Here is a 23,366-nt window from a genome sequence, read left to right as displayed (position 1 = left end):
TAATCTACTGTTCTAGCATAAGTATAAAGTTGGTCGTACAACTAAAATTTGAAAAAATATGTATGTATTTATCACTTATTATTAAAATACTATAACAAACTATCCAGAGTCAAAGTTGACCAAATATATTCAAACAATTGAATTTCGATTTATATTGAACTTCCTAATTTAGAATCAAATCAACTCCATAAAACCAATTAACAAAATCCTATTAATAAAATTAATTTATCACGCTCATAAAACTTGTGACAAGCTTATTTTCAAAAAAAGGAATAGAATATTAATTAGCCTTTAATTTATAAGTAATGCAAATATATCGCAGTATTTTCACAAGTAGAAAAGCCAAAGTTGCTTCCAGAAAAAGTTGAAACAAACACGACTTATATCGCAGCCGAATCTAAAACGAAAGGCGCACTATCGGTAAACAGATCTCTCTCTCACAAACACACTCTCTCTCACTCTTAATTCTCCCATGGCAGATCTCTGATTTGCTGTTATAGTGAAGATATTTACGCTATCTCCGGTTCGCGAGCTAATCGAGGTAAAATCGGCACCCTTCCCGATTAATTCAGTCAATTTTAGTTGTTCGAGCTGAGATCTCACATCGATTCAGTGCTGGCACTTCTCCGCCACTGATCCGGACCGATCCGGCGACAAATTATTGTGCTCTTTTGGCAGGGGATTGAGTTGAATTGAACTGAGTTGAGCTGAAGAAATGGCGGGGGCCGCAGCGGGTGGATTCGTGACTCGAGCATTTGAGTCGATGCTCAAGGAGTGTGCTCTCAGGAAGTACACTGCTCTGCAGGCCGCCATTCAGGCTTATATAGGTGCGTTCACGTGAAGAGCTTGGATCGTTTCTGCAGTAGTTTGGAATTTGATTCTGTTTTCATCAAGTGTTTGTTGTTCTAGTTTGTTAGTGTGTGGAGGGGGGAGCAGCTTCTGATGGTCGGTTGACTGAATGCAGTTCTGTTTGTTGCTTGAGTTTTCTTAGTTATCGCATTATAGAATTTGTTTGGAGCTGGATTTGAATTTGAAGTTTCAAATGGATTGCTTTTAAGTTAGTTCACTCGTGTCTCGGATATACTGGTTTGATTACTTAAAGTAGGATCTATAATCGAGTATTTTGATTGTAGTGTGGTTTCCCATGGTTCTGCCGGAAGCTAGTAAGTTATAAGCTGGGTTACTATGATTGTAAATACTTATGTAGTTAGCAATGTCTGTTAAGTATAGGTAACACTGAGAAATAAACTAACATGATTGGAGGAGGCTAGATGGCTGTGTGAGTTTTCAGTGTGTGGGCTTAAATAACAGATGGTTGTGTACTTTCTTACAAATTACAATCACGTGAATATAGTACATAAGGATATAATCACACACATTGTATGGTTACCTAACTTTAGAGTTGGTTTAATATCTCAACGCTCATATGACAGAAGATTAGTACTTTTCGACAGGGTTTCCATGTTGTAGTGCAACCAAAGCGTCTGAAGTATGCAGGGTCTTCTGGGTATCAGTGATAACCTAATAGACGACTACATAAAATTTGATTAGTGTAAACAGTATTTTGGGTTCTTTGGGGGTACGAGGATGTATGTGATAGACGGATTTGTTTCTTTGATGATATGGATACAAAGTTTTATTGAAGAATGATGTGATGGATGGGCAATCTGAGATTTTGATGTTTTATCATGTGTGGGAGAAGGAAAAAGTTAGCTGTAGGATGAAAAAAAAATGACCCTTCCCTTTCCGTGGGTTTCCTTATCTTGAGTTGGTAGGTGCATTACAATCATCACCTTCCCATTTCTTTTCTGCAATCCAATTTTTGCATTTTCCTTTTAGAGCTTTGCTGTGCAAGTACATCCTATTTTGCTTTTGGTGGGAAATTAATGATGGTATATGTTAGTACAGAGAAAATATGATTATTGGCTTTTTTGTTGATTCTTTAATCAATATATTTTTTTTCAGAGTACAGTTATGTTTAAACAACTAGATGCACAGGATAATAATTTTTTGTTTCTCCTCTTTTAAATGTATTGCTGTCTTTAGAGACTAAAACGTTATGGTTATTGTTTCATGTGCTTTAAATTTTCAGACAATGGGAAGGAATCTGATCAACAATCAAACACTGGTGAGACCAATGAAGCTCAACCAGCAACTTCGAAGAAAAGGTGTTTTAACTACTGTGAGAGTAATCTATATGCTCTTTATTATGTGAAATTTGAACTTTCTTCCAACTTATCGTAAATATTAGCATAGAATAAGTGATAACCAAGTGTCAATTGTAATGTGGGAGCTGAAAGCAGGTAGAGATATACTCCCTCCATCCGCCATTAGGAGTCTCATTCCTTGGTGGCACGAGTTTTAAGAAATGTTAAGAAAAGTGGGTGGAAAAAAGTTAGTGGAATAGGGGTCCACTTGTATATATTAGTTTTAAATGAAATGTGAGTGAAATGAGTTCGTTGAATGTGGGACCCTATTACCATTTATGGTAAAAGTGAACCGGGACTCCTATTCGCGGACGGACTAAAATGGAAAAACGGGACTCCTATTCGCGGACGGAGGGAGTATATAATAAGGATATGCTGTCTTAGAATGACACAGCATGGATTTAATTATGAGGGAAATAACAGAGTACTGAAACCAATGTAGATGCTGTCATGACATATATACATACATACACACGGCATTATTACTGGTTTTCTTTTGTTTCTCTAATGTGAAGGAAGAATTAGATGTCATAAATCTCTCCATGTACTGTGTGGCGTATACATAGGCCAAATTTTGAATTTATCCAGTTATAGTATTGGATAAGCATGGAATGTTGGTTGAGATCTCCTGACACCATGTGCAATTTGATATGCTGTGTCAATCATCAAATATTTATCCTGACACCATGTGCAATTTGATTAGGTCAAATGAGTAAATATGTGTTTCAGTGATGACAGCATGGTTTCTTACTTTTATTCTAGAGTTTAAACTAGATGAAGCAGAAGTACTTTCATGGTCATGGATCTTAATGTTGCAAGTATCAACTTCGTTTTACTTCATTGAATGTATTGTAAACTAATATGATGTAATATTCCTTTTTTCCAGTACTATCTCTTAATCAATTCTTATATGGTTAAATATTTTGCAATAAACTTGTTGGATAGTTCTTCTGAGTCTGATACCGGGGCTGAAGAAGCTGAGCTGGGAACTAAGCAGTCGAATACAACTCCATCTTCTGTTGAGGAGATAGAACCTGTTGGAAGAACTACAAGCAATAATGTATCGGTCAGGATGGTCTTGGCAAATGCAGGACATACTTTATCTGAAGCTGAGGCTGAGCTTGTTCTGAATCCACTAAGGCTTGCTTTTGAAACCAAGAACACTAAAGTCGTGGAGCTTGCATTGGATTGCCTTCATGTATGTTGTCATTTTCTGCATAATTGTCGACTTACTTAAGTCCCATTAGAGTACAAATTTAATACTGCCACTGCTTGTGTCTCTTGTATTTTCGTTTCTACATTACATATACAATGAGCTTTTCTATATTTCAGCTATAGGCATGTTATTTGGCATTGTACTTCCTCTAATTGAAAAATGAAGAAATATGATCCCATTTTTCTATCTTGTCTTATTAATCATGAATGTCATGCTCTATGTATGACAAGCAGCTAGAAATCATGCTTCATGCACTTTCCTTTTCCTCTCATCTTAATATAGAAACTCATCGAATACAACCACCTAGAAGGTGATCCTGGTCTTGATGGCGGAAAAGATGCACAGTTATTTACAGACATTTTCAACATGGTCTGCAAGGCTGTGGATAATTCATCACCTGACAGGTATGCTAGTTAGCTGATTTAAACTGATTGTCTGAACCTTTGACATTTTCTGTGTATAACCTATGAGGAAATACAAATGCAGTACTACTCTTCAAGTGTTGAAAGTGCTTCTAACTGCTGTAGCATCAACAAAGTTGCGAGGTATGTCGATTTGATTGTTGTTCTTATTGTGTGGTTTTCCATCATTGCATATATTCGTCTGCTGAGCTCTGGAAAATTAAGCATGAACTTTGTGGCACATTCTCTCCCTTTAACAATAAGAACAATATTAAGTAACTCATTGTTGTTCTTGTCTTGCCAAAATTAAGGAATGTGATAAATTGGTGGTCTAATTGTTAGACATTGCTCCAACAGTCATAGCTTCAAATTTTATTTTCAAAGAGCTTGAGTTGGTGCTGGTTTCTCCTTTCTTCTATCTTTGAACTCCTTGTACTTGTTGTATCTTATTCTTTATCCCAGCTTTACTCCCTCCCTTTGGTTCTTTGGTTATTCAAATTATATTGGAATAGCCTTGAAAGATAATACAGGTCAGTAGGTCACCACCATGTGCAGTTTGTAAATTTTAATGATCCTTGGGTGTTAAACTGGTGTGTTGACCACTCAATCTTTATTTCAACATTCCATAAAGAATCACGAAATAGTTTGAATACTCGTGTTCACTTTCAACCCTGGCTTATGTTTATGTTTATGTTTATGTTTGACTTCTGATGCGAAGATTCTTTTGTAAAGGTCTACCTGATTCACTATAATCTATTGTTAATTAAGAAACAGGTTTTTATGTTTCATTGTATTTAGTTGGATCTGTTATTTTGCAGTCCATGGGGAACTGCTGTTGGCAGTCATCAAAACATGCTACAACATTGCTCTTCATAGGTATCTTTTAGATGTCACCATTTCAAAATTCCATTTGATGCATTATACAGTGACCATGACATTTTTTAATGTATAAATCTTTAGCAAGAGTCCTATAAACCAAGCAACATCAAAAGCCATGCTAACCCAGATGCTCAGTATAATTTTTCGACGGATGGAAGCAGATGTGGTATGCAGCAAAAGTTTCTCCTGGATCTTTATCTTTGTTGTTTTGTTTGTCTTTTCCACATGATGGACGAGATGGAGAAGAAGTATTTGTTTATTGTAGATAATTTCTCTTTGGTGATGCAGGTGTCTTTAAATGAGACTGCAGTAGCTAACTCTGAGGATGAGTCAAAGACTGTGGTTGAAGAAGTGTCATCCAGTGATCATAATGAGCCAACTATTACTTTGGGTGAAACACTATCCATGAAACAGATAAATAGTACGCCTGTTGCTTCTGTTCAAGAAATGCAGAATCTTGCAGATGGCACTGATATAAAGGTAGGCTGTTACTCATATTGCCCTTTACCCTGCCAATACAAACCTTCATTTCCTCTCACCAAAGATTTTGCATGTCTACTGTTTCCAGTTTCCGAGCTTCTATCAGATTCATGTGTTATACCAATTTTCTGGTGTAGGGTTTAGAGGCTGTTCTTGAGAAGGCTGTGAACCTTGAAGACGGTGCGAAGGCCACAAGGTAGGGTGACATACCAAAGTTGATGTTTTATAGTTTGAAGACAAGTTGTATAATTGTCCAATTTGTTCACACTATGAACCCTCAGACAGGGGCTTGCAGTGAGCAAACCTTGTTTATTTATCTGTATCTTCTAGACATTACTTAGAACATTTCAATTCTGCAACTTAAAAGCGCTATTTTGTTAGAGGGACGGTCCAAGAGAACATGAGTGTTGGACAACGTGATGCTTTACTTCTTTTCCGTACACTTTGTAAGGTTCGTGTTTCTATCATCTTCAATATTTTATAGTTCCAAGTTATCTGTGCCACCAGATTGATCAAACTATACAAGATGTTTGCAGATGGGCATGAGGGAGGATAATGATGAAGTTACTATCAAAACACGCATTCTGTCTTTGGAGCTTCTGCAGGTCAGTTCTGCTGATCTTCTGTACATTGATTATTGCATACTTGTTCGGGTGGTTTGAAGAATGGAAAAGCTTTTCTTAGTTTCACTCCATCTCAATGGTTATTGATTTTCATTTTTCAGTGATGCTAACTCTTAGAAACAATATTGTAGAATATACTCTAACCTTTTTCCCTTGCTGACTATCCACCACAGAAAGCAATAACAAATCACCTCACTATCTAAAAGAAGAATATATAGTGCATTTAAGTGGTCAGAAGAGCAATAACTTTTATTAAGTACTTGTAGAGGGGCTATTCTTTTCTTGTGCTCTCTGTCTTTGCAGACTGCAGAGCAAGGTTTCTGGTGTCTTTTTACTTACAGCTCTTGCTCAATTGATTTTTTTTATATTCACTTTTGAATTTTGCTCTAAAGAATTTTTACCCATGCTGAAACTAAACTCAACCCTCCATCTGTACGCCTCTGGGTATTGGGTGGCAGCTTGCAGCAGTAACTAGATATCCTTTACCTTCAAATTGATGTTGCAAGGTTTAAGGAGTAATGCTGCTTCAATTGCATCTCTCTCTTGTCCTTCATGCACCCCATTTATATGTCTTTGTCCCCACTGATTGAGTGTAACACTTTGGTCAGAGTAGGAGGATGATACTCAGATATTACTTAAATACTTGTGTTTTCCTTGTATCATACTCCCTCCGTCCCATAAAAATAGAGACATTTGGGATGGCACGGGAATTATTACATAATTGGTGAAGTAAGAGAAAGGAGAAGGGTAGTTAAAATAGTGTTAATGAATAATGGGACCCACATTATTATTAATGTTTAATGGTGGGCCCTAGTGGTATAAGTGTAAATAAATTGATGTATATGAGTAATGAGTTGGGGAGAACTTTTGATAAATGGAAATGGGCTATTTTTATGGGACAGGCGGAAAAGGAAAGTGTCCCTAATTTTGTGGGATGGAGGGAGTACTTGTTAATGCATACTGCACAGTGAATAAGTATTGGCTGGATCTTTTAATTTTAAGCAACAGTGGTTTTCTCTACTTCGACAGCCTGCAATAAAAATCAGAATAAGGTGGTATCGTGTTAGTTTTTGATTTATATGTGCTATTTACAATGAATCCAGGGTTTGCTGGAAGGTGTTAGTAACTCATTCTCAAGAAATTTTCAATTTATTGACTCGATCAGAGCTCACCTTTCATATGCATTGTTGCGAGCATCAGTGTCACAGTCTCCTGTAATATTTAAGGTATTATAGTTGTTTATTTCTAAAAATTTTTATTTGCCATGTTGAAATGTGTTTCGCAGTACTAATAGGTTTGTCCCTGTCCCACTGCAGTATGCAACAGGAATTTTTGCTGTTCTTTTGTTGCAGTTTAGAGAAAGTCTTAAGGTATGACTTGTTTATTTGTTTCTTCTAATTGTAAGTTCAGATACAATAGTTTTCCAATCAAAATATATAAAAAGAAGGATTGCTTTTCACTCAAACCTATTTGAGCGGATTGCTTAATCATTGCAGGCTGAAATTGGGGTTTTCTTTCCTGTGATTATTCTGCGATCCTTGGATGGCTCAGATCTTAACCAGAAATTTACCGTTCTTAGGTATGATTTTCTTTTTTAAACAATATTAGTTTTCTATCATGATCATAATTTGTTTAATCACTGAGCTTTTTTAGTTTTAAGTTGTCATCTTTACCCAGATGATGACTACTTAGACATATAATAGCATAGCATTTTTGTTTTAAAAGTTCTATTATAAATGCTAACATTTTTTCATCCATTCTAATTGCCAGGATGTTGGAGAAAGTGTGCAAGGATTCTCAGATGCTTGTTGACCTATACGTGAATTATGATTGTGATCTTGAAGCACCAAATTTGTTTGAAAGAACAGTATGTTTATCTCTTGAAATAGTATAACGTTTTGTATTTATTGCTATGTACCTAACTCTATGATCTCTTCTCGTTTAGATTGCCACCTTATCCAAAATTGCTCAAGGTACTCAAAATGTCGATCCAAAGGCCCCCACCACAACCCAGATAGGGTCCATAAAAACATCTTCTATACAGGTATGTTTGGGCCTTACAGATCATTTTGAGGCCTTGTGTTACCGTGTGTATGTTTGCTTGTTTCTAAATTATTAATGGAAATTTTGTCTTTAACATCACCGATTCAAGCTTGCTGATTGTTATTATTGATAATTTTAGGGTCTCGTGAATGTTCTTAAATCATTGGTGGTCTGGGAAAAGTCTTACAGAGAGTCGGACAAGCAGAATAAGGGCAATGAGTCTTTTGAGGAAGACGTTTCAACTACAGGATCTGATGAATCAAAAACTAGGGAAGATCCATCAAGCAACTTTGAGAAGCTGAAGGCTCATAAATCCACCATTGAAGCTGTGGTCTCCGAGGTGTTTTAACATGCTATTGTTTTGTTTCTGTTAGATGAGGTCATTTGTATGAGCAGTGATGTCTCAGAAATATAGAGCTCTTTTACCAGCCTCTAATTGTTGTGTTAAACTTCCACAGTTCAATCGACATCCAGGTAAGGGAATACAACATTTAATATCCAGTGGATTGGTGGAAAAAACTCCAGCTGCAGTTGCTCAGTTTCTGCGAGATACTCCCAATTTGGACAAGGTGGGATCATGTTATTCTTTTGGAATTTGTGGTTATATGGGTTAAAAGTTTGCAGAGACGTATCTAACTGTTTCATACTTCCAGGCCATGCTTGGGGATTACTTAGGTCAGCATGAGGAGTTTCCACTTGCTGTTATGCATGCATATGTGGATTACATGAACTTCTCTTCTATGAAGTTTGACGTTGCAATCCGCGAGTTCCTTAAAGGGTTTCGACTTCCAGGGGAAGCTCAGAAAATTGACCGCATAATGGAAAAATTTGCAGAGCGGTATGTACTTTCTATTGCTCCATTTTCCTGTTTAGAAGCATAAACCATGCATGTGGTCCTCCTGCCAAAGGATAAGAAGTTCTTCAAACTGAAAAAAAGAAGTCAATGATAGTGCTGTCTCACAAGAACTTGGGTTTTCCTTGGTGCCCCGACATATGCATATTGACACACTTATTTGGTGCTCTTCTATTTACTTGATCAATGCTCGGCATGCTTACATTTTAACTGATCGTATTAGATCAAAAAGCATTGCATGTTCAGTTCCAAGAATCTTTCCTGTTATTTCCAATTTGTGTTTAAATATAATTTTTATGCCACCTCCATTTTTAGTAAAACAGTAAAAAGATCTCTTTTGCTAGAAACCTTAATAATTCTACATGCCCTATGGTGAATGTTGAGAGAGTTACAAAATATATTTAAGATCAAATCATTGTGTTATTTCACTTATGTTGAAAGAACATTTTTGCAAATTTCGTGGTTCTAATTCACTGCCACTAGGTTGCTTTTTTGATGTTTCATTACAGCCTTAAATGTTAACTAATGCTTCTAATTTCTTAATTAACCTGATTGAGATCATCAGGACTGCTCTTTGATTGGAAATTATTAATTTTAATCACAGAAACGGATTTATTTTTAAGAATGATTTATTCACATTCCACGTATTGACATATTGCATTTTCCACATTGAAATTGCACTGAGTTAGTAGGAGCTAGTATTTCCACATATTGACATTGCATTTTTTATACAGCTACTGTGCAGACAATCCTGATTTATTCAAGAATGCAGACACCGCATATGTCCTTGCTTATGCTGTTATAATGCTAAACACCGATGCTCATAACCCAATGGTGTGGCCAAAAATGTCTAAAACTGATTTTGTACGGATGAATACCATGAATAATGCCGAGGAATCTGCTTCTCCAGAACTCCTGGAAGAGTTATATGATTCCATTGTTAAGGAAGAAATAAAAATGAAAGATGATTCTGCTGGAGTTTTGAAAAACAGTAAGCAAAAACTGGAAGCTGAAGACAGGGGTCTCATCAATATTCTCAATCTGGCCATACCCAAAATAAGCTCTTCAACTGGCCCTAAGCCTGAGAATGATGCGGTTTTAAAGCAAATTCAGGCTATAATAAAGGACCATGGAGGAAAAAGGGGTGTCTTTTACACTTCACAAAGAATTGAACTTGTGCAGCTCATGGTTGAAGCTGTTGGATGGCCGTTACTTGCTACTTTTGCTGTTACCATGGGTGAGATAGATAACAAGCCCAGGGTTAGCCTTTGTATGGAGGGATTCAAGGAAGGTATACATATTACACATGTTCTTGGAATGGACACCATGCGCTATGCCTTTTTGACATCTTTGATTAGGTAATTCTCAATTTACAATTAATTTCTCAGCTTGTAGATTGTGACTTGTAATTTCTTAGATTCTTTTAAATCTTTTTATATTCTATTCAGGGTTCTTTTTTTCTTCTTATGAATTTGTCATGCTTACTTTCTTTATATTGAAAATATATCATTTCTATCAGTTGCCAATTGCCATGCGCAAAGATGTGCAACTTGGAGACCACACCCTCATGCAGCGGAAACAGATCAGATTTTGATAACAGATGAATTTACTATCTAATAATATGAGGATGTACATATCTGTTAAGAAAAGCTGCTAGATTCTGTAGTTTGCCAAGAAATAAGATGTTTTGGCTATACGATAAGCAGCTGAACAAGTTGTCTTAACCATGATGTTTCTTCACTTTGTAACCACCTGTATTATTTCTATGATGCAATTTGGCATTAAAGAGTTTGTTAAACATGGGCTAATGCTTCTGAAAATGAATTGTAGGTATAATTTCTTGCATGCACCAAGAGATATGCGTGGTAAAAATGTGGAAGCTCTCCGCACTCTACTTACTTTATGTGATACAGAGCTCTATGCCTTCCAAGACTCTTGGTTTGCCATTCTAGAATGCATTTCCCGGCTTGAGTATGCAGTATCATGGCCTGCTATGACTGCAACTATTATGCAAGGATCAAATCAGATCTCTAGGGATGCTATTATTCAATCTCTGAGAGAGCTATCTGGAAAACCAACTGAGCAAGTGTTTGTTAATAGTGTCAAATTGCCCAGTGAGACAGTAGTGGAGTTTTTTACTGCCCTGTGTAGTGTATCTGCAGAAGAATTGAAACAGATTCCAGCTCGTGTGTTTAGCTTGCAGAAAGTTGTTGAAATTAGCTATTACAATATGGCTCGTATACGCATGGTAATTTTTTTACCTACTGAATTTCACTTACTTTTGTCTTTTAGTTGCTACTTTGTTGGGTCAACTCAACTCTTTCTGGGTATTACTTATCCACAGTAGTTTACTTATCTATGATACTATCCACTTGTTCAGTTATATCTTCAGTATCTGGATGCTTTGTATCAGCATGCTAATATTATCCTGCCCGCACAGCATAATTCTGACCTTAATAGAACTGGCTAAGGTGATAGCATGAAGCACCGTTCTTGAAAGGAAATAGTGTGGAAGTGCAATTTGTTATGTCCTATACTCCTATGCAGCTGTAAACAATCATCATCCATGTTTGTCAGCTATACTAAGCATTATACATTCTCATCTTAAGCACTCTGAGAGTCCAAACTTTCTGAGTTTCCATCTGTAGTACTTCCATAAATATCAGCTTGTTTCTCACCATCCTCAGGCCGTTCCCATATCTTATGGTATCTGATAAAGTTCCACAGTTACTTCCCAATTACAGCTTTGCACATAACTTTTTTTAATTCGTCTCTCTAACCATTTTAATTTACTTAATATATGCAGGTTTGGGCTAGAATTTGGTCTGTCTTGTCCCATCATTTTATATTTGCTGGGAGCCATCCTGATGAAAAAGTTGCCATGTATGCCATTGATTCTCTTCGGCAACTTGCTATGAAATATTTGGAGCGTGCAGAACTTGCAAACTTCACTTTCCAGAATGATATTTTAAAGCCATTTGTGGTTCTCATTCGGAGTAGCAGAAGTGATTCTATACGGAGGCTTATAGTTGATTGCATTGTTCAAGTATGTCCGTTTATCTTCTTTTTTTGTCTTTTTTAGCTTTACTGCTGTTTGGTATGAACATTTTTTTCTGGGGTAACAGATGATAAAATCAAAAGTGGGAAGCATAAAATCCGGCTGGCGGAGTGTTTTCATGATATTCACTGCTGCTGCGGATGATGACTTGGAACCCATAGTTGAGAGTGCATTTGAGAATGTGGAGCAAGGTGGGAACTTTATTTCCATTATTTCTATTGAAATTACAGTAGCAGTTCTATTTTTTGTTTCAAAAAGTCATCTGACTCTGAGTAATGGTGCAGTTGTACTGGAACACTTCGATCAGGTTGTTGGGGATTGCTTTATGGATTGTGTCAACTGCCTGATTGGATTTGCTAATAATAAAACTTCCCATCGTATAAGTTTGAAGGCTATTGCTCTGCTCCGCATTTGTGAAGATCGCCTTGCAGAGGTACACCATACAATATACATATTTGGTCACGAGAGTCCTTTTTTTCTCCCCTTTGGCCTTATAGACAATATTTTATTGCTTATATCTTTTCTTGTACCAGGGCCTTATACCGGGAGGTGCTCTGAAACCCATTGATGCAACTGCAGATGAAACTTGTGATGTTACCGAGCATTACTGGTTCCCTATGCTGGCTGGTCTCTCTGATCTGACTTCGGATCCAAGAGCAGAGGTCAGAAATTGCGCACTAGAGGTTTTATTTGATTTGCTCAATGAAAGAGGCAGTAAATTCTCATCTTCGTTTTGGGAGAATATATTTCATCGGGTTTTGTTTCCCATCTTTGATAACGTGAGATATACTGGAAAAGAGAGCTCTATGTCATCTGGGGATGAATGGATTCGAGAAAGCATCGTTCATTCACTACAGTTGTTATGCAATCTTTTCAACACCTTCTACAAGGTAGCCCAATAAACAGTTGAAATTATTATTTGTATATTGTGGTGTCTGTCTCCTATATGGACCTTAATTTATGCTCATTTTTCTAAGAAATCTATCTCTGTATAATTTCTATGTTTGTTAGTGATTAACAAGTTACTGTCCGATGCTGAATTTAATCATGTGGTAACTTAAATAGGTCTGTTAATCTGAAATGGCTCCCATGCAATGAAGATTATGTTTTTTATGAAGTGAACAGTGTGAATGTATCTGCTTCTTGTGTATTCTGCTGGTCAATTCAGTTGAAAAGTAAGACAATCTTTGAAAATAATTCGATGTGGGAGGATTTATGATTAAAGTAGCATTTTGAATCCCTAGCAATAGTGAATTTCTGGTTTAATCTTCTAAATGACAGAAAATAGAGTTTTCTTTTGTTCCGGATTGGTTGGCCACCTTGTCCCCTATCTGTCATACTTCGGTCGGTTTATGTTATTAATTATAAAGTTTTTCCTTATCTATATGACATTTTTGTGACAATTGAGATCTTTTGTATGTAGGATGTCTGTTTTATGCTGCCTCCACTGCTGAGCTTACTGTTGGATTGTGCCAAGAAAACAGATCAGTCAGTAGTCTCAATATCTCTGGGTGCATTAGTGCATCTTACTGAAGTTGGAGGTCATCAGTTCAGTGATAATGACTGGGATACTTTGTTAAAAAGTATAAGGTGCACATACATTCTATTTCCCTCTCTTTCTGTGACAAATGAAAATGCACGCACACACAATTACACATACACATACACATACACATACACATACACATACACATACACATGTACCCCGCTGCTCTCACACATAAATAGATGGTCAAACATGGATTGATAATTTGTCAACTCCATTCCTTCTATTGATGAAGGTATTTTGGTATGTATTCGTTGATTTTACCAGGGATGCTTCATACACTACTCAACCCCTTGAGCTTCTCAATAACGTGGGATTCGAGAACACCAAGCATCATAACGTATTGATAAGAGACTTAGACAGCCCTTCACGAGTACCTCTTGGTACTTATTTATCCAACCATCATGGTACTGTCTATGAAAATGGGAGTATGATGGGAAGAGATGCCAGTGCTAATGGAATTCCAGGGGAACCCAATCAAGAAATAGTGCGAGCGATGGATATGGAAGGATCTGAAGGTTTGCATCTTGAAGTGTATAATGTTAATTCTTAGATAACCATATGGAGATGGCATATTACCTGTATCAGAAGCTGAATGTCTGACATGGCTTTCTGTAGGCACAGCGTCACCATCTGGACGAACCAGACCTACCGATGGTGGAGTCATTCAAAGGAATCAAACACTAGGACAAAAGATCATGGGAAATATGATGGATAACCTATTTATGAGAAGTTTTACCACAAAAGCGAATAACCATACACCTGATGTATCACAACCGTCTTCTCCATCCAAGGTTGGTATTGCACCTATAGTTTTGATTATAGCTATGCATGTAGTTATGTGTCATTCGATAACTGAGTACTCTTGGCAATATATCTTACAGGGGCTTGTAAGTAAGCGTATCATGGTTCTACTTCAATGAAGTTACAACTTATCAAATTAAGAAAATGGAGCATAAAACATATTTGTTCTGTTATGTATTCATAAGTCATGGCATAGATCTTTATGGTTAATGCCACTTGATCACAAACTCGATTAATACAAGCCTATTTCTTACTTTGAAGATAAGCTATTTGAGTGCTCAAATTATCAGTAACCTGGTATATCATGAGTTATTGTTGTCTTTCATTACCCATTCCCCACAAAATTGCCAAATACCAAATCTGTTGCTATTTGTGCTATCTGGATTGTACCAGCTTTCCAAATAAATGAAAATTGCATCATCTTGGTACTGAATCCTTTTTACTTGTGGGCACTTTAACCGATTGATATCTGGCTTTGACTTATTTTTTTTTTTTTTTGCTTGATCAGCTTCCTAATTCTATTATGGAGTCCGATTCCAGAGATGACGAAGAAAGTCCTATCTTCGGAAAAATTAGGAGTAAATGTGTAACACAGTTGTTATTGTTAGGTGCAATCGATAGTATTCAGGTATTACAATCTGTTTCATGAGCATTTTATTTTAGAATAATGATGTCCCTATTCTTCATTGCTATTGATTTTTTACTTCTACTGTGCTTACTTCTGTATCAATCACTTAATGCTATATCCTCTAGCAGACTTGCAAAATTGTGAAGTATCATCAACTCCTTATCCTTATGAATGTTAACCTTGCAGAAAAAGTTCTGGAACAAGTTGAATATGCAGCATAAGATCGCCATTATGGAGATTTTGTTCTCTATCTTGGATTTTGCTGCCTCTTACAATTCTTTTAGTAATCTCAAATTGCGAATGCACCAAATTCCTGCAGAAAGGTTGGTTGATTGTGCCTCAACTTCAAAAATAAATGTCATTCCTTGACTTGGTCAGTTCCATTAATGTGTGAATTTTCCTGAACAGACCACCACTGAATCTTCTCCGTCAAGAGTTGGCTGGAACTTGTATCTATTTGGATATCCTACAAAAGACCACGTCTACAGTTGATATGCAAAAAGAGGAATTTATCAAAGAAGATGAAATTGAAATAATTGCCGAAGGAAAGCTTGTGTCTTTTTGTGAGCAGGTGCTGAGAGAGGCATCTGAATTTCTGGCTAGCATGGAGGAGGCCTCTAACATGGATGTTCATAGAGTTCTAGAACTTCGATCTCCAATCATTATCAAGGTACGGCCTGTGTCATGTATAAGATGCGAGGAAATATGCATGTCATCATCACGGCTTCTTGCATTTAGTTCTTGAGGAGGCTGGTCAACAATATTGGCGCCTATATCTTGAAAAATGAGTTTTTATTATTAATCATGTGTTCAATATGTCTCAAATAGTGTTCAAATTCATTTGATGATTTTTATATCACCCTCCCATCAAACTGCCACATACTGAGCTTGATTAATTGTATTCCAGGTGCTGAAAGGCATGTGTGAAATGAATGCGCGGGTTTTCAGAAGTCACCTGAGAGACTTTTATCCTTTGATTACGAAACTTGTCTGCTGTGACCGGGTAATTTCCGAGCCCTACATGAGTTTTACTAGTTCTGAAGTGTGTGTGTGTGTGTGTGTGAGAGAGAGAGAGAGGTGATATTCAGTGTCTTGTGCCCAACAATGTCTGCCAAGCTTATTAACAAAAAAAAAATCCCCTTTTACAGATGGAAGTTCGTGGTGCCATCACCGATCTTTTCAAGATGCAATTGGGAACACTTGTACCAGCCAGCTGAAACAGCAATATCCAGTGTCAAATCCCTACAGTTTTATGCTATTATCATGTGTCCAAGCATTCGTGCAACGAGCCCCTTCCTCATATGTAAGTTCGTGGTGCCTTACCGATCCTTTCCAAGGTGTGCTGTTTAGTCGCTGTTAACATAGGATTTCATGTTGTAGATAAAGATCAGAGGGTTGTCTTCTCTTCTCTGATGGATTTTACTTTGCGGCTTATTTTGCTTCAATATTTCGGTTTGTATGTTGGTTCTGTCTGCACTATAAATAGCTTTGGAAGAAATCGGAGTTAGATACATACTATCGCCTCATTTTTTATGTTTTAGCATTTTTGACTCTCATTTGTATAATTTTGTAGAATGATGAAAAATAGCACAATTTCCGGCTGATTTCTTTATAAAGTACATCTATTATGGAACGGAGGGAGTATCATTTTGACGTTGTCTATATTGTATGCTGCAATTATTAAGTTACTAAAACGTTTATAAGGAGATTTAAACGATTGTTTTGTGATGCTCTCTCTCACACACACATACAAACACACTTACCATATCAATTTATGATTTATTTCCTGCACAAAATTAGAATTTGGGCCTATGCACTTGAAGCTCTATTACAAATATGGGCCTATTCAGTAACACTGACTCAGGCCACCTAGTTGTTCAATTACTCAAGATCAAATTAGTGTGACATTATTTGAGATTGAATTTGACCAAGATTATTCAAGATTAGTCTTGTCACAGGAAACAATCCAATATTTACTATGTCTGGCTAATCTCACGGCATTATCTTGAGATTAAGTCTCAGACCAAGACCATCTAAATGAGTAACATATTATGAGACTAATCTTATCTAATCCATCAAATTAAACATAATTGTTCGAGCGATTCAAACACTAGTGATTCAAATACAAAAAAATAAAAATGTCACTGGAAATACTAGAATGTAATTAATTGAGGATTGACCAAGGCACGAAGTCCAATCTCTATCATGACAGCTCTTGGCACTCCTATTATGAAAAGAGTAATAAATAAAAGAATTGAAAGTTAAATTCATTATAATTAATTACATTGTGATTGAGTAGCTTTACTCATTTAAGTTTCAAAACCCATTCACTGAAGCTAACTTATTTAACACTTAACGCCTAAAAAAATACATAAATACATTTATTAAAAGAAGAGCATTTAAAATTGAATTGTCTAAATAATTCTGACTGCAGAGTATTCGATTGGTCCAATACAAATATATTTGACCAGTCAAGCTGCTACATGCTACAGCAATTGAATTTAACCTAAATTCTAGGAAATATAACTACCCTATATATTAAGGTGGACTTAGCTAGGCTGGAAATAAATTGGACGACAATATTTAATTATTTGAGTTTGACCTTTTTGTTTTTATTCTGCAAAAATAGTAGTATTAGAATCTTTTTAATTACTTGCATATTATACACAACTACAAATTAGTTTGATGTGGTATTAGAGTTAGAATACAGCTATAGTAGTCACATTCATTTATCAAAATTGTGTTAAATAACAGTATTTAAATTCGACAATAAAAAAAAGTACTCCATCCGTCCTACATAATTTTACACACTTTGACTTGGCACGGGTTTTAAGAAATGTAATGGAAAGTGAGTTGAAATAGTTGGTGGGATGTGGGTCCTACTTTTAAAGTATTAGTTTTATAATAAAATGTGAGTAGGAATGAGTTAGTGGAATATGAGGTCCACTATCAAAAATAGTAAAAGTGAAATGAGTAAAATTATGTGGGACGACCCAAAATGGAATACTGAGTAAAATTATGTGGGATGAGGGAGTATTTTTCTATCATCTCATTCGACCTGATTAATTATTTTTATATCCACTCCATGTTTTCTGTTATTGTTTTTATCGATAAATAAAAGGAATAATATGATTTGCAAGCCTTAAGTGGGCCATACAATTATTGTCCGATAATTGATTCGTACAAATCAAATTCTGTCATTCTAAATTAATATGATTACAAATTACAAATTTGCAAAAATATAAAGAGCTTACTATTTCTACACATGTTTAAAGCGATCATAATATTGTAGTAATCCATATTTATAATTAATAATTTAAACTTAGTCAATAACGCATTAAACGTGAAACACACTAGTACAATATTTCTAAACAAAATTATTTGATTTTGACAAAGGCTCAATAACATAAAGAAATTAATCCAAAAGACTATAATTACTCACGTACCAAAGATCTTGAAAGTTATTTATGTTACTAAGACTCCCATCTCATAATAATTACTCCATAAACTAATAATTAATCACGTACATTAATTTTGCTATTGATGCAACTATATAACGTACATATATAGCATAATTATGAAGGATTAACTGATTATGGGATCGTACATGTCCAAGAAACTCAAGAATTTACAAAAATATTAAGCCTTTTTTAATAAATATGGGTAGGAATATAGTGCAAGACCTAAGTTGTAGGTTAGTTAAGGGCCAATTTTGTGCTTTCAAAGTTATAAATACTAGTAGTATTTTTTTGTCAACTGCCAAGTAAAGTATTAAAGCCTCTAACCCTCACAAGTTTGAAATATAAGATTTATAACTAATTCATGACACACTTTGGTAATGCAACTAATACAGACCTACACGCATATTTTATACTAATGTTAGAAATATAAGATTTATAACTCCACCCTCACAAGTTTGATTGACATAAATTTGAAGATCAAGAACACACATAATGGAATTTAACCATATTCACTCTCTTATAAGCTTAATTCTTTTTTTTTTATTATTATTTTCTATTTGTAATGCATTAGTATTATTTTTAAAAGTACATTTTTTACTTCTTTATAATAAATTTATTTGTTTTTAACATTTCTCAATTATAATAATTTTTTAAGATAATTAATCTTTTTACCGAAAAATTAATGACATATTAAAAGAAGGATATAATTAAAAGATCGATTATGAAATTCCAAATCAATATAGTTATTATTTATCTTATCCCAAAACTGAATATTCTGGATCCGTCACACTGCATACAAAAACCACAAACTTGTAGTCCCATGTTCATGGTCACAATTTATGTACTAAAAGCAATTGCAAAAAAATAAAATGTAGTAGTACAATATATAAAAAGAGAACTCACAATATATACTCTCAAATACAAACATGCAAGACATCAAATACATCTTCTAAAGAGCACAAGCTAGAAACCCTAAAATGAGATAGCTAAGCATCAAAACTTGACTACCATAAATAGCCAATTAGGGATAGGGCAGATGACCCTAAAACTATGGGAATTATCCCTCAAATATTAACTCCCCCACCCTCACCCACCCCAAGATTATTTACAACATCAAAAAACACAATAAATTAAAAAGAATTAAAAGGAAAGGTCATGTCACGACACTAGACAACTCGCTCTCAAATCTCTGCACTCTGAATTCTGTAAGATAGTCATAGTGATTATACTTATACCTTCTTCCCACCCCTTACCCCCCCCCCCCCCCACCCACCCCACCCCATCCCACCCACCTTCTGCATTACAATAATTCAATTTTCACAAGCTTCTTCCAATTTCAGGGTGATACATACACACACACATTTTCACACACACTACACTATTAGTGAGTGAGTGAGTGAGTGAGTGATGATATTTCCCTTATGCTATAAGTTTCCACTCTCTTAGCAACATTTTCACTTCACTTTTCTGCCTTTTCTCCCCCATTTCCATAGCCTCTGGCCTTGGGGGAATTTCCTCCGCCTTCACCTCCCTCTCTCTCCTCTCTCTCTCTCTCTCTCTATATATATATATATATAGATTTGCTAACACACACAAACACTCTCTCTCTTCCTTCTCTTCCGAAGCACCATCTTTACATTTCAAGATTGCACCTCAAAGAAACACCCTTTTTGCACCCCCATTAAAAGGATTATATCATCATTTCATTATCCACAAAAACAACTACTATCACTCATCACAATTTCTGTCTCACTCTACAATTTGATCTGTTTTGTCAAAAGGAAAAAAGAATTGGAAAAAAGTGATCTTTGACCGCAGAAATCGAGGCACGTTAGATTTGTCAAAGAAGAAGAAGAGAGACGGGTTGTCAACAACTTTTATTCTGCCTAGGTATACTATTTCATATCCCTTTTCACATTCTCTCCTTTTTCTTGCTTCTTTTTCACTACATATACATTTTCCTATATCAATATGTGTGTGTGTGTGTGACAAAATATAAGAGGAAACAACTGGCTTTTCTCAAAAGTCTCATTTTCACAGGTAATTTTGAAGTCACCTCTTTGTGTGTGTGTGTGAAGATTTTGGCTATTAGTCACTCACTCACATGTGAAAATTGGATGAGATCTAAGCAAGATCTGTTTACAAAAGACTAACATTGATATCAAAATAATAAAGCAAAAGGAAAAAAAACCTCACTTTCACGAGATCCAATTCCAAAATCTTACTTTCTTCTTCCACTTTTTTATGTATTTAGGTACTAAAATAGAACCCTAAAAACACTAGCTAGCTTCCCCCTTTCTCTCTCTCCAATTCTCTCTCAATCAAGAAATAGCATGATGAAAATCTTGAGTAGGGTTCTGGAGTATTTTTTGAGAGAAGCCCACTCATAAAAATGAAATCTTTTCCACTCCCACATAATAAAAATGAAATCTTTTTCACTCCCAAATATGTTTGAGATTTCAACAATCTGCAATTCCAAATTTTCTTGTGTGTTTACTATCTATATTTTGTCACAAATCACCAGCCCTGAACAGGAGGAAATATAGGTATAAACATAATTACTTACCCCTCTCTATTTCTCCATTTCTCTCTCTACATATATATGTATATGTATTTATGAATGTATTGATTGATTAGATGGAATTATATGGATGAAAGAATTGACAGATCCTAGGAGGTGTAGAAAATATAGGGCAGGTATATGGGATTTCAATTTCCAGATATAGTTTCTTTTCTCAAAAATTTCTGTGTTGTTTTTGTGTTCCATGTTTGATTTCAATCAACTTTATTGATTTTACCTATTAAAAGCTGTCAATGATTTGGTGGTCAAGCTAATTTTATGTCTTAAATTAAAAGCTGTCTGCTTCAATCATGCTCTGAAACAACACTGTAATTTCTTTTTTTCCAAAATTCATGAATTTTAGCAACTAGGTCTTCCTTTCATGCCTCCATCCTATATCAATTGCATAATTTCTCCTTCCCAAACTACTTACTTTGTCAATTTCCCTCAAATTTGATCAATCTCACCACTTAGTTTTATCATCTCGTGCTTTATCAATTTTTCATATCAAAACCTCTTTCCCCTCGCAATTTTTTATATTTTTTTCTAATTACCTCTTTCTCCTTCAAAACGGCGTAACATTATCATCTCGTACTTTATCAATTTATCATATCAAAACCTCTTTTTCCTCGCAATTTTTTAATTTTCCATAAAACAAATTTTCTAATTACCTCTTTCTCCTTTAAAACGGTGTAACATTATCATCTCGTCCTTTATCAATTTATCACATCAAAACCTCTTTCCACTTGCAATTTTTAAATTTTTCATAACAAATCTTTTATTTTTTTCATATTACCTCCTCCTCCTTGACACGACGAACATTATCATCTCGTGCTTTATCAATTTATCATACTAAAACCTCTTTCCCCTCACAAATTTTTTATTTTTTCATAAAAACTAGTATATTTTTTTCTAATGACCTCTTTCTCCTTCAAAACGGCGTAACATTATCATCTCGTGCTTTATCAATACCAATTTTTTAATTTTCCATAAAACTTTTTTTTCCATATAGCCAAAAAAAGAGAAGAAAATGGCATCCTCCTCCACAACCTCGCCGTGCGCGGCGTGCAAGTTCCTCCGGCGAAAATGCCTCCCCGAGTGCGTCTTCGCGCCCTACTTCCCGCCCGACCAGCCGCAGAAATTCGCCAACGTGCACAAGGTCTTCGGCGCCAGCAACGTGACCAAGCTTCTCAACGAGCTCCAGCCCCACCAGCGTGAAGACGCCGTGAACTCCCTCGCGTACGAGGCCGACATGCGCCTCCGTGACCCCGTCTACGGCTGCGTCGGCGTCATCTCCCTCCTCCAGCACCAGCTCCGCCAGCTCCAGATGGACCTCAGCTGCGCCAAATCCGAGCTCTCCAAATACCAGAATCTCGGCCTCCTCCACCACCACCACCACCAGGGGACGATCAACCTCGCCCACGACCGCCACCACTTCCACCACCAGCTCTTTCCGGTCACCAACCAGCAGATGATCAGGGCCTTTGACGGCGGGAGCGGCTACGATGCCAGCAGCCTGCTCGCCATGAACATGTCCGCCAGCATCGGGCAGCTTGGGGGGTTTCCGCAGTCGAGGGCGGCCGGGACTGCGGCCGATGGGAGGCGCACGCCGGTGGAGCCGTCTTGAATTTAATTAATTAGGGTTTGGATCATGTTTTTTTTTTTGTTGAGGATTTTATGAGAGAGGGATGTTAGTTATATTATTATTATTATTATTATTATTATTATTAATATAGAGGTAAAGGAAATCACATGACCTAAGTTTTATTATTATTTTTATTAATTGTTGCTGTTTTTTTGTGTATTTTCTGAACTTAATTATTACTATTACTCTATATTTGTATTGTGATATCTTTGTCTTGGTTATTACATATTGATAGTGACATTATTTTTTGTATTTTCAAAAGATGAAATTCGAAATTCATGTATTATGCTTAATTTGAATAGAAAGTTATTGAGATAAATAAATAAAAATTAATCGATCGTTATAATTAATTAAGTATAGGTATAACAATATGAGCAATATGAAACAATTGAAAAATGTTCTTATAGACAATGTATGATGGAAGAAAATTAATATGGATACTACTATACATATAGATGAAATTGCCATCTGAAAATGTTATTGGTTTTTAAATTTTAGAAGAGGATATTATCTACACTATGTTATTTTGTTATGGCTCATTAACTATTGTTCAAAATTCGGAATTTTTGTCTTGAAACTGTTAGGAAATAAATGGCATCATTGAGATACCCAATCTCTCATTATGAGACCCTAACAACTAGACGTGACTACAAAATTTAATGCTCTTCAACGATAAGAAATTACTAGTTTATTTATTTTCATCCCTTTTGCATTATATTTATAGTACACTCTTAATTAAGTCAAAATGATCATGAAATGCATATTAGTTTAATTTGCTTTAATATAGATATAATTTATTAAATATACACATAAGAAGATGCAGTAACGAAATATAATCAAATGCAATTTAGAAATTATAGTAATTAAATAATAACTGCACATTGTGGGTATAATTGAAGAAGCTTGAAAATCCTCAACAAAAAATATAAAACCACATAATAAATCCCTTTTACTAAGTGTCC

General features: G+C 35.7%; 2 protein-coding genes across 6 annotated transcripts; both read left to right on the top strand.

The window, feature by feature from the left end:
- The first annotated feature begins 391 nt into the window (after positions 1-391).
- ATMIN7 (HOPM interactor 7) lies at positions 392-16,371 on the top strand. Of its 3 annotated transcripts, XR_007175274.2 has the most exons (35): positions 392-541; positions 614-827; positions 2,093-2,168; positions 3,153-3,405; positions 3,706-3,827; positions 3,910-3,968; positions 4,643-4,700; positions 4,785-4,869; positions 4,992-5,183; positions 5,321-5,379; positions 5,565-5,634; positions 5,720-5,788; positions 6,910-7,032; positions 7,123-7,176; positions 7,303-7,385; positions 7,577-7,673; positions 7,752-7,850; positions 7,989-8,189; positions 8,308-8,418; positions 8,503-8,687; positions 9,437-10,060; positions 10,533-10,950; positions 11,509-11,748; positions 11,828-11,951; positions 12,045-12,193; positions 12,294-12,650; positions 13,184-13,350; positions 13,574-13,824; positions 13,925-14,100; positions 14,619-14,738; positions 14,925-15,061; positions 15,147-15,408; positions 15,646-15,741; positions 15,887-16,041; positions 16,119-16,371. XR_007175274.2 is itself a non-coding variant. In XM_048116915.2 (34 exons), the coding sequence occupies exons 2-34, from the start codon at positions 716-718 to the stop codon at positions 15,953-15,955; spliced, it is 5,298 nt and encodes a 1,765-aa protein (XP_047972872.1). In that variant the 5' UTR covers positions 392-541; positions 614-715; the 3' UTR covers positions 15,956-16,371. The 3 variants fall into 3 exon arrangements, 2 of the variants coding, with proteins under 2 accessions (XP_047972872.1, XP_047972880.1); XM_048116915.2 differs by having other exon boundaries at positions 15,887-16,371; XM_048116923.2 differs by having other exon boundaries at positions 403-541; positions 679-827; positions 15,887-16,371.
- A 3,182-nt stretch (positions 16,372-19,553) lies between these two features.
- Positions 19,554-22,507, top strand: AS2 (Lateral organ boundaries (LOB) domain family protein). Of its 3 annotated transcripts, XM_089066208.1 has the most exons (3): positions 19,554-20,089; positions 20,837-20,896; positions 21,772-22,507. In XM_089066208.1, the coding sequence occupies exon 3, from the start codon at positions 21,790-21,792 to the stop codon at positions 22,384-22,386; it is 597 nt and encodes a 198-aa protein (XP_088922334.1). In that variant the 5' UTR covers positions 19,554-20,089; positions 20,837-20,896; positions 21,772-21,789; the 3' UTR covers positions 22,387-22,507. The 3 variants fall into 3 exon arrangements, with proteins under 3 accessions (XP_088922334.1, XP_047965946.1, XP_047965953.1); XM_048109989.2 differs by lacking the exon at positions 20,837-20,896 and having other exon boundaries at positions 19,556-20,089; XM_048109996.2 differs by lacking the exons at positions 19,554-20,089; positions 20,837-20,896 and adding an exon at positions 20,111-20,745.
- The last annotated feature ends 859 nt before the right edge of the window (positions 22,508-23,366 follow it).

Source organism: Salvia hispanica, chromosome 2, assembly GCF_029641045.1.
Source record: "Salvia hispanica isolate PSC_SH4W2 chromosome 2, Shi_PSC_v1, whole genome shotgun sequence".
Lineage (NCBI taxonomy): Eukaryota > Viridiplantae > Streptophyta > Magnoliopsida > Lamiales > Lamiaceae > Salvia > Salvia hispanica.
Note: the sequence above shows the minus strand (reverse complement) of the source record. Positions and strands in the feature narration are given on the sequence as shown.